The 11,351-nt window shown below is 54.7% G+C and overlaps 2 protein-coding genes across 3 annotated transcripts in view; one reads left to right on the top strand and one right to left on the bottom strand.

Moving 5' to 3' along the window:
* LOC147086635 (forkhead box protein P2-like) overlaps window positions 1-11,351 on the top strand; it is a 427,219-nt gene that overhangs the window by 214,953 nt on the left and 200,915 nt on the right. The window lies entirely within an intron of this gene.
* The window catches only part of LOC147086636 (properdin-like), a 184,552-nt gene that overhangs the window by 57,157 nt on the left and 116,044 nt on the right, over window positions 1-11,351 (bottom strand). Inside the window, exons 3-5 of the mRNA XM_085978229.1 lie at window positions 10,336-10,496; window positions 9,017-9,187; window positions 1,617-1,814 (exon numbers count right to left, since the gene is read on the bottom strand). Coding sequence (XP_085834355.1) covers window positions 1,617-1,814; window positions 9,017-9,187; window positions 10,336-10,496 — 530 coding nt within the window. The remainder of the gene's footprint in view (window positions 1-1,616; window positions 1,815-9,016; window positions 9,188-10,335; window positions 10,497-11,351) is intronic.

The following is an 11,351-nucleotide window of genomic DNA, read 5'->3' as shown; positions in this document are numbered from 1 at the left end:
ATGGGGCCTCGGCCCTTCCCCTGGTGTCCTGCATCATGGGGCCTCAGCCCTTCCCCTGGTGTCCTGCACCGTGGGGCCTCGGCCCTTCCCCTGGTGTCCTGCACCGTGGGGCCTCGGCCCTTCCCCTGGTGTACTGCACCCTGGGGCCTCGGCCCTTCCCCTGGTGTCCTGCACCGTGGGACCTCGGCCCTTCCCCTGGTGTCCTGCACCGTGGGGCTCTCGGCCCTTCCCCTGGTGTCCCTGCACCGTGGGGCCTCGGCCCTTCCCCTGGTGTCCCTGCACCGTGGGGCCTCGGCCCTTCCCCTGGTGCCCCTGCACCCTCGGGCCTCGGCCCTTCCCCTGGTGTCCCAGCACCGTGGGGCCTCGGCCCTTCCCCTGGTGTCCCTGCACCGTGAGGCCTCGGTCCTTCCCCTGGTGTCCTGCGCCATGGGGCCTCGGTCCTTCCCCTGGTGTCCTGCGCCGTGGGGCCTCGGCCCTTCCCCTGGTGTCCTGCACCGTGGGGCCTCGGCCCTTCCCCTGGTGTCCTGCACCGTGGGGCCTCGGCCCTTCCCCTGGTGTCCCTGCACCGTGAGGCCTCGGTCCTTCCCCTGGTGTCCTGCACCGTGAGGCCTCGGTCCTTCCCCTGGTGTCCCTGCACCGTGGGGCCTCGGCCCTTCCCCTGGTGTCCCTGCACCGTGAGGCCTCGGTCCTTCCCCTGGTGTACTGCACCCTGGGGCCTCGGCCCTTCCCCTGGTGTCCCTGCACCGTGAGGCCTCGGTCCTTCCCCTGGTGTCCCTGCACCGTGGGGCCTCGGCCCTTCCCCTGGTGTCCCTGCACCCTGGGGCCTCGGTCCTTCCCCTGGTGTCCTGCGCCGTGGGGCCTCGGCCCTTCCCCTGGTGTCCCTGCACCCTGGGGCCTCGGTCCTTCCCCTGGTGTCCTGCGCCGTGGGGCCTCGGTCCTTCCCCTGGTGTCCTGCACCGTGGGGCCTCGGCCCTTCCCCTGGTGTACTGCACCCTGGGGCCTCAGCCCTTCCCCTGGTGTCCCTGCACCGTGGGGCCTCGGCCCTTCCCCTGGTGTACTGCACCCTGGGGCCTCGGCCCTTCCCCTGGTGTGCTGCACCGTGGGGCCTCGGCCCTTCCCCTGGTGTACTGCACCCTGGGGCCTCAGCCCTTCCCCTGGTGTCCCTGCACCGTGGGGCCTCGGCCCTTCCCCTGGTGTGCTGCACCCTGGGGCCTCGGCCCTTCCCCTGGTGTGCTGCACCGTGGGGCCTCGGCCCTTCCCCTGGTGTACTGCACCCTGGGGCCTCGGCCCTTCCCCTGGTGTCCTGCACCGTGGGGCCTCGGCCCTTCCCCTGGTGTACTGCACCCTGGGGCCTCGGCCCTTCCCCTGGTGTCCTGCACCGTGGGGCCTCGGCCCTTCCCCTGGTGTCCTGCACCCTGGGGCCTCGGCCCTTCCCCTGGTGTCCTGCACCCTGGGGCCTCGGCCCTTCCCCTGGTGTCCCAGCACCGTGGGGCCTCGGCCCTTCCCCTGGTGTGCTGCACCCTGGGGCCTCGGTCCTTCCCCTGGTGTGCTGCACCCTGGGGCCTCAGCCCATAAGCCAGGGTTGCTCACTGATAGTGAGAGTGACTGGTACTCACCAGGACAGAAGGGCAAGTGTTCACACTGACTGGTTCCCGTATTGTCTCCGGGACACGGTCTGCCCGGCGGAAAGTTAGAAGGTGCTGGGTTGCTGCAAACACGAGTTCGCCTTCGGATTGGAATGAATTCAGATCCTTCCTGTTGGCAAGAACGTCCACAGGCCGCCCAAGGCCCCCAGGGAGACCAGGATCCATGAGCTGAAAAATACAATGAAGCACATTCGAGCAACTCAGAAATTGGCCAACATCACAATCTACACGTGATCGCCAAGTACAGGCAGGGCCTAACATCTGTACAAATCACAGACAGTGCCCAACATCTGTACAAATCACAGACAGTGCCCAACATCTGTACAAATCACAGGCAGTGCCCGACATCTGTACAAATCACAGGCAGTGCCCGACATCTGTACAAATCACAGGCAGTGCCCAACATCTGTACAAATCACAGGCAGTGCCCAACATCTGTACAAATCACAGACAGTGCCCAACATCTGTACAAATCACAGGCAGTGCCCGACATCTGTACAAATACACACAGTGCCCGACATCTGTACAAATCACAGGCAGTGCCCGACATCTGTACAAATACACACAGTGCCCGACATCTGTACAAATCACAGGCAGTGCCCAACATCTGTACAAATACACACAGTGCCCAACATCTGTACAAACACACAGTGCCCAACATCTGTACAAGCACACACAGTGCCCAACATCTGTACAAACACACAGTGCCCAACATCTGTACAAATCACACAGTGCCCAACATCTGTATAAACACACAGTGCCCAACATCTGTACAAACACAGTGCCCAACATCTGTACAAACACACACAGTGCCCGACATCTGTACAAACACACACAGTGCCCGACATCTGTACAAACACACAATGCCCAACATCTGTACAAACACACACAGTGCCCGACATCTCTACAAACACAAAGTGCCCAACATCTGTATAAACACACACAGTGCCCAACATCTGTACAAACACACAGTGCCCAACATCAGTACAAGCACACAGCGCCCAACATCTGTACAAATATCAGGCAGTGCCCAACATCTGTACAAATCACAGGCAGTGCCCAACATCTGTACAAACATACAGTGCCCAAAACCTGTACAAATCACAGGCAGTGCCCAACATCTGTACAAACACACAGTGTCCAACATCTGTACAAACACACAGTGCCCAACATCTGTACAAACACACAGTGCCCAACATCTGTACAAACACACACAGTGCCCAACATCTGTACAAATCACAGTGCCCAACATCTATACAAACACACAGTGTCCAACATCTGTACAAATCACACAGTGCCCAACATCTGTACAAACACACAGTGCCCAACATCTGTACAAACACACAGTGCCCAAAATCTGTACAAATCACAGCAGTGCCCAACATCTGTACAAACACACAGTGCCCAACATCTGTACAAACACAGTGCCCAAAATCTGTACAAACACACACAGTGCCCAACATCTGTACAAACACAGTGTCCAACATCTGTACAAACACACAGTGTCCAACATCTGTACAAATAACACAGTGTCCAACATCTGTACAAACACACAGTGTCCAACATCTGTACAAATCACACACAGTGCCCAACATCTGTACAAACACAAAGTGCCCAACATCTGTACAAACACAAAGTGCCCAACATCTGTACAAACACATAGTGCCCAAAATCTGTACAAACACACAGTGCCCAACATCTGTACAAACACACAGTGCCCAGCATCTGTACAAACACACAGTGCCCAACATCTGTACAAACACACACAGTGCCCAACATCTGTACAAATACACAGTGCCCAACATCTGTACAAACACACACAGTGCCCAACATCTGTACAAACACACACAGTGCCCAACATCTGTACAAACACACACAGTGCCCAACATCTGTACAAACACACACAGTGTCCAACGTCTGACAAACACACAGTGCCCAACATCTGTACAAACACACACAGTGCCCAACATCTGTACAACACAGTGCCCAACATCTGTACAAACACAGAGTGCCCAACATCTGTACAAATACACACAGTGCCCAACATCTGTACAAACACGCAGTGCCCAACATCTGTACAAACATACAGTGCCCAACATCAGTACAAACACACACAGTGCCCAACATTTGTACAAACACATAGTGCCCAACATCTGTACAAACACAGTGCCCAACATCTGTACAAATACACACAGCGCCCAACATCTGTACAAACACACAGTGCCCAACATCTGTACAAATACACAGTGCCCAACATCTGTGCAAACACACACAGTGCCCAACATCTGTACAAACACACAGTGCCCAACATCTGTACAAACACACAGGGCCCAACATCTGTACAAATACACACAGTGCCCAACATCTGTACAAACACACAGGCCTAGAAATTCACTTGGGTGCAGGCAGCTCGCTCGCGCCCAAAAGTTAGCGCTGGGCGGGGAGGCATTAGCGCACGCCGTATATTCGTCTTCTGCACCCCAATTCGGAAGCGGGCGCTATACCAGGGTGTGCCCGCCTCCGTTTGGGGCGCTGCAACTGAATATCGGCGCGCTAGTTGCCGCAGCGCCACCCAATGCGGTGTGGCAGGCTGCGGTACTGCAGGCCTCCTCCTTCTCTTAAGGGGGAGGTGCCTGCAACGGCCGGAGCCCCGATCGCGAGTGCCGGCAAAAGAGCCCGGCACAACGGAGAAGTGCCGGGCTCCACGGAAACCAGCCGGCAATGCCGCGGGGTGGGGGGGTGGAGGAGGCCGGGGAAGGAGGTGCGGCCAGGCGGCCGCCGAAAAAGCGGCCGGCCACACCTTCTGCTTTAAAGCGCCCCACTATGGCAGCAGGACGGCCCCGTTTTCTGTTCGCTGTTTGCGCCCGCTTCGGAGGAGGCGGGCGCAAATAAAGATGGGGATCGGCGCGGTTTCGGGGCGTTACGGGCCCCCGCGCACACCGATGACGTCATCGGTCCCGGCGCAGCGCTAACGGCTACCGCCGCCAATACCGCTGCACTCAATTTCCGCGCTACCACCCCGCCGGCGCAAAAGACCTCTTTAGGTGCTAAGTGGTCGCAAGGCCCACTGAATTTCTAGGCCACAGTGTCCAACATCTGTACAAATCACACACAGTGCCCAACATCTGTACAAACACACAGTGCCCAACATCTGTACAAACACACAGTGCCCAAAATCTGTACAAATACACAGTGCCCAACATCTGTACAAAAACACACACAGTGCCCAACATCTGTACAAACACACACAGTGCCCAACATCTGTACAAACACACAGTGTCCAACATCTGTACAAATCACACACCGTGCCCAACATCTGTACAAACACACAGTGTCCAACATCTGTACAAATCACACACAGTGCCCAACATCTGTACAAACAGTGTCCAACATCTGTACAAACATACACAGTGCCCAACATCTGTACAAACACAAAGTGCCCAACATCTGTTCAAACACACACAGCGCCCAACATCTGTACAAACACACAGTGCCCAACATCTGTACAAACACATAGTGCCCAAAATCTGTACAAACACACAGTGCCCAACATCTGTACAAATACACACAGTGCCCAACATCTGTACAAACACACACAGTGCCCAACATCTGTACAAATACACACAGTGCCCAACATCTGTACAAATACACAGTGCCCAACATCTGTACAAACACACAGTGCCCAACATCTGTACAAACACACACAGTGCCCAACATCTGTACAAACACACAGTGCCCAACATCTGTACAAACACAAAGTGCCCAACATCTGTACAAACACATAGTGCCCAAAATCTGTACAAACACACCGTGCCCAACATCTGTACAAACACACAGTGCCCAGCATCTGTACAAACACACAGTGCCGAACATCTCTACAAACACACACAGTGTCCAACGTCTGTACAAACACACAGTGCCCAACATCTGTACAAACACACACAGTGCCCAACATTTGTACAAACACATAGTGCCCAACATCTGTACATACACAGTGCCCAACATCTGTACAAACATACAGTGCCCAACATCAGTACAAACACACACAGTGCCCAACATTTGTACAAACACATAGTGCCCAACATCTGTACAAACACAGTGCCCAACATCTGTACAAATACACACAGCGCCCAACATCTGTACAAACACACAGTGCCCAACATCTGTACAAATACACAGTGCCCAACATCTGTGCAAACACACACAGTGCCCAACATCTGTACAAACACACAGTGCCCAACATCTGTACAAACACACAGGGCCCAACATCTGTACAAACACACACAGTGCCCAACATCTGTACAAACACACAGTGCCCAACATCTGTACAAACACACAGTGCCCAACATCTGTACAAATACACACAGTGCCCAACATCTGTACAGACACACAGCGCCCAACATTTGTACAAACACACAGGGCCCAACATCTGTACAAACACACAGTGCCCAACATCTGTACAAAGACACACAGTGCCCAACTTCTGTACAAATACACACAGTGCCCAACATCTGTACAAACAAACACAGTGCCCAACATCTGTACAAACACACAGTGCCCAACATCTGTACAAACACACACAGTGCCCAACATCTGTACAAACACACACAGTGCCCAACATCTGTACAAACATACACAGTGCCCAACATCGATACAAACACACACAGGACCCAACATCTGTACAAACACAGTGTCCAACATCTGTACAAATACACAGTGTCCAACATCTGTACAAACACATAGTGCCCAACATCTGTACAATCACACACAGTGTCCAACATCTGTACAAATACACAATGTCCAACATCTGTACAAACACACAGTGCCCACCATCTGTACAAATACACAGTGTCCAACATCTGTACAAATACACAGGCCTAGAAATTGGGTATAGCCCCGCCAGCACGTTTGCGGCGAAAATTTTGCGCCCGCCGCGGAGCCAGTTGTGCCCGCCCCATATTCACTTTCAGCACCCCAAAGCGGAACCGGGCGCTGGTACAGGGTGTGTCCGCCCCGCTTGGGGCGCTGAAAGTGAATTTCAGCGCTCCCGGTCCCGCTGCGCCACCCGATGTGGTGCGGCAGGCTGCTGTACTGCAGGCCTCCCCCTTCTCTTAAGGGGGAGGTGCCTGCAACGGCCGGAGCCCCGATTGCAAGTGCTGGCAAAAGAGCCCGGCACAACGGAGAAGTGCCGGGCTCCACGGAAACCAGCCGGCAATGCCGCGGGGGGGGGAGTGGAGGAGGCCGGGGAAGGAGGTGCGGGCAGGCGGCCGCCGAAAAAGCGGCCGGCCGCACCTCCACCTTAACTTGCGCCGCTAAGGCTGCAGTAAGGACCCGGTCTCCCGATGTTGTTAGCGCCCGCCACGGAAGAGGCGGCCGCTACTGAAGATGGGGATCGGCGTGGTTTCGGGCGGTACCGGGGCACTGCGCACACCGATGACGTCATCGGTGCCGGCGCAGCGCTACCGGCTAACGCCGATGTTAGGGCCCACCTAATTTCGGGCGCGACGCAATTTCCGGCGCAACCCACTCTTTCGCCCCTAATTGGGCGCAAACGCAACTGAATTTCTAGGCCACAGTGTCCAACATCTGTACAAACACACAGTGTCCAACATCTGTACAACAGTGTCCAACATCTGTACAAATACAGTGTCCAACATCTGTACAAACACACAGTGTCCAACATCTGTACAAACACACAGTGTCCAACATCTGTACAAACACACAGTGCCCAACATCTGTACAAACACACAGTGCCCAACATCTGGACAAACACACACAGTGCCCAACATCTGTACAAACACACAGTGCCCAACATCTGTACAAACACACACAGTGCCCAACATCTGTTCAAACACACAGTGCCCAACATCTGTACAATCACACACAGTGCCCAACATCTGTACAAACACACAGTGCCCAACATCTGTACAAACACACACAGCGCCCAACATCTGTACAAACACACACAGTGCCCAACATCTGTGCAAACACACAGTGCCCAACATCTGTACAAATACACAGTGCCCAACATCTGTACAAACACACACAGTGCCCAACATCTGTACAAATACACACAGTGCCCAACATCTGTACAAACACACCGATTGTATGAAGCACAGAAACCGTTTAATAACAGGACTCATATCGGAATCACACACACTATGGCACAATGGCTAATATCCATACACAGAGAGAGAGAGAAAGAGAGAGAGACACAGAGAGACACAGAGAGAGACAGAGAGAGAGAGAGAGAGAGGGGGAGAGAGACAGAGAGAGAGACAGAGAGAGAGAGACAGAGAGAGAGACAGAGAGACAGAGAGAGAGACAGAGAGAGAGAGACAGAGAGAGAGAGAGACAGAGAGACAGAGAGAGAGACAGAGAGAGAGAGAGAGAGACAGAGAGAGAGACAGAGAGACAGAGAGAGAGACAGAGAGAGAGAGACAGAGAGAGAGAGAGACAGAGAGACAGAGAGAGAGACAGAGAGAGAGAGACAGAGAGAGACAGAGAGAGAGACAAAGAGAGAGACAGAGAGAGAGAGAGAGAGACACAGGGAGGCAGAGAATGAGACAGAGAGACAGAGAGAGAGACAGAGAGAGAGAGAGAGACAGAGAGAGGGAGAGAGACAGAGAGAGAGACAGAGAGAGAGAGACAGAGAGAGAGACAGAGAGAGAGACAGAGAGAGAGAGAGAGAGAGAGAGACAAAGAGAAAGACAGAGAGAGAGAGAGAGAGAGAGACAGAGAGAGAGGCAGAGAGAGAGACAAAGAGAGAGACAGACAGAGAGAGAGAGAGAAAGAGAGAGAGAGACAGAGAGAGAGAGAGAGAAACAGAAATGCATTTCCTCCTAAAATGCGAAAAATTCAACACATCAAGAAACATATTATTCAACAAGCTAAGCCAAACAACCCCAGATTTCAAGGAATTGGATGATCTGTCAAAATTGAGATTAGTCCGAGGAGAAGGAGACAGACCATACCTTGGGGCTAAATATGTAACAACATGTCACAACCTGAGGACTGTTTAAAAGTAAGACTGTTTAAAATTAATATTGAACGTACCAAATGAAGTAGAAAGACTGTTTAAAATTAATATTGTTTAAAAGTAATATTGTATATACCCAACAAATGTCAAATCGATTGACACCTACAGAATGTTGGAAAACTGTACCTTTTTGCTATGTAAGCTTTGGCAATATGGTTCTCTGTAAACTTTCATGCCAATAAAGCATTTGAACTGAACTGAACTGAGAGAGAGAGAGAGACAGAGAGAGACAGAGAGAGAGAGAGAGAGAGAGAGAGAGAGAGACAGGGAGGCAGAGAATGAGACAGAGTGAGAGACAGAGAGAGAGCAAGAGATGGAGATCCACACTCACTGGGACAGATCTGTTGGGTATCACAGTATCTGAGTTCGAGACGGGTCCCAGGACATTCACCCCCGCAGGATGGGGGAGGCCGTGAGCAGCTGCGATGTCTCTCCTGCTGTCCTGTGGCACACGTGACCGAACAGGAACTCCAGGGAGTCCACGCACTCCAACCACCGTTAACTAGGGCACAAAAGATAATATCGATCAATCACCCCAAAATACAGTCCCGATCGATCTGTCATGCCGAGTTCTGGTGATTGCTTACCAACCAATGCCCTTTGTACCATGACCACCACCTCCGTCCCCTCCGCCCGCACCCCATACCGTGAGTCTGCCACTACCGTGAGCCCCCTGTACCGTGAGCCGCTGTACCGTGAGCCCCCTGTACCGTGAGCCCCCTGTACAGTGAGCCCCCTGTAAAGTGAGCCCCCTGTACAGTGAGCCCCCTGTACCGTGAGCCCCCTGTACAGTGAGCCCCCTGTACCGTGAGCCCCCTGTACCGTGAGCCCCCTGTACCGTGAGCCCCCTGTACAGTGAGCCCCCTGTACAGTGAGCCCCCTGTACCGTGAGCCCCCTGTACCGTGAGCCCCCTGTACCGTGAGCCCCCTGTACCGTGAGCCCCTGTACCATGAGCCCCCTGTACCGTGAGCCCCCCCTGTACCGTGAGCCCCCTGTACCGTGAGCCCCCTGTACCGTGAGCCCCCTGTACCGTGAGCCCCCTGTACCGTGAGCCCCCCCTGTACCGTGAGCCCCCCCTGTACCGTGAGCCCCCCCTGTACCGTGAGACCCCCTGTACCGTGAACCCCCTTGTACCGTGAGCCCCCCCTGTACCGTGAGCCCCCTTGTACCGTGAGCCCCCGTACCGTGTGCCCCCGTACCGTGGGCCCCCGTACCGTGAGCCCCCCTGTACCGTGAGCCCCCTGTACCGTGAGCCCCCCGTACCGTGAGCCCCCCGTACCGTGAGCCCCCCGTACCGTGAGCCCCCCGTACCGTGTGCCCCCCGTACCGTGAGCCCCCCGTACCGTGAGCCCCCCGTACCGTGAGCCCCCCGTACCGTGAGCCCCCCCTGTACCGTGAGCCCCCTTGTACCGTGAGCCCCCTGTACCGTGAGCCCCCTGTACCGTGAGGCCCCCGTACCGTGAGCCCGCCATACCGTGAGCCCCCGTACCGTGAGCCCCCCGTACCGTGAGCCCCCCGTACCGTGAGCCCCCTGTACCGTGAGCCCCCCATACCGTGCCCGCTGCCCGCAGTACCGTGGCCCCCCATAACTGTACCATGAGCGCCCCCGTATCCTCGGCTAATCACTCAGCGTCTCCCGCGTCACTCACCTGCACAGCATTCCTGCTCCGTGCAGGGACGCGTCTGCAGCGTCTCATCGCCGCGGCACTTCCCCTTCCCATAGCAGAGTCGCCACCGCTGCTGCACGCCCTCGTGGCAAGACACCGTGCACGCTGACCACTCTGACCAATCCGACCACACTGCTGTCCGCCTAGTAACGGTAACCAAAGGAAGTGGTAAAAACACTGCACACCACCCAAACACTCACTGTGCATTCACGCCCTCGTCAGACAATCCAAGCCATTGTTCCAAGTTTAATGCTGCTGGGAATTCTGCAATCACACTGCCTGAAAATCCTCCGCAATCAAATCGAACCCTGGGACAATCAACAGTTCCCAGGGAGGAATCTCACTGTCCCATCAAACATTCCCAGAGCAGGTACAGCACGGGTTAGATACAGAGTAAAGCTCCCTCTACAGTGTCCCATCAAACACTCCCAGAGCAGGTACAGCACGGGTTAGATACAGAGTAAAGCTCCCTCTACACTGTCCCATCAAACACTCCCAGGGCAGGTACAGCACGGGTTAGATACAGAGTAAAGCTCCCTCTGCACTGTCCCCATCAAACACTCCCAGGGCAGGTACAGCACGGGTTAGATACAGAGTAAAGCTCCCTCTACATTGTCCCATCAAACACTCCCAGGGCAGGTACAGCACGGGGTTAGATACAGAGTAAAGCTCCCTCTACACTGTCCCATCAAACACTCCCAGGGCAGGTACAGCACGGGTTAGATACAGAGTAAAGCTCCCTTTACACTGTCCCCATCAAACACTCCCAGGGCAGGTACAGCACGGGTTAGATACAGAGTAAAGCTCCCTCTATACTGTCCCCATCAAACACTCCCAGGGCAGGTACAGCACGGGGTAGATACAAAGTAAAGCTCCCTCGACACTGTCCCCATCAAACACTCCCAGGGCAGGTACAGCACGGATTAGATACAGAGTAAAGCTCGCTCTACACTCTCCCAAACGCTCCCAGGGCAGGTACAGCACGGGTAAGATACAGA

This window comes from Somniosus microcephalus, unplaced genomic scaffold (genome assembly GCF_052327205.1).
Source record: "Somniosus microcephalus isolate GS21.2 unplaced genomic scaffold, FLI_Smic_1.0 unresolved_chr7, whole genome shotgun sequence".
In the NCBI taxonomy this organism is placed as follows: domain Eukaryota; kingdom Metazoa; phylum Chordata; class Chondrichthyes; order Squaliformes; family Somniosidae; genus Somniosus; species Somniosus microcephalus.
This window is presented reverse-complemented; position numbering and strand designations above follow the sequence as displayed.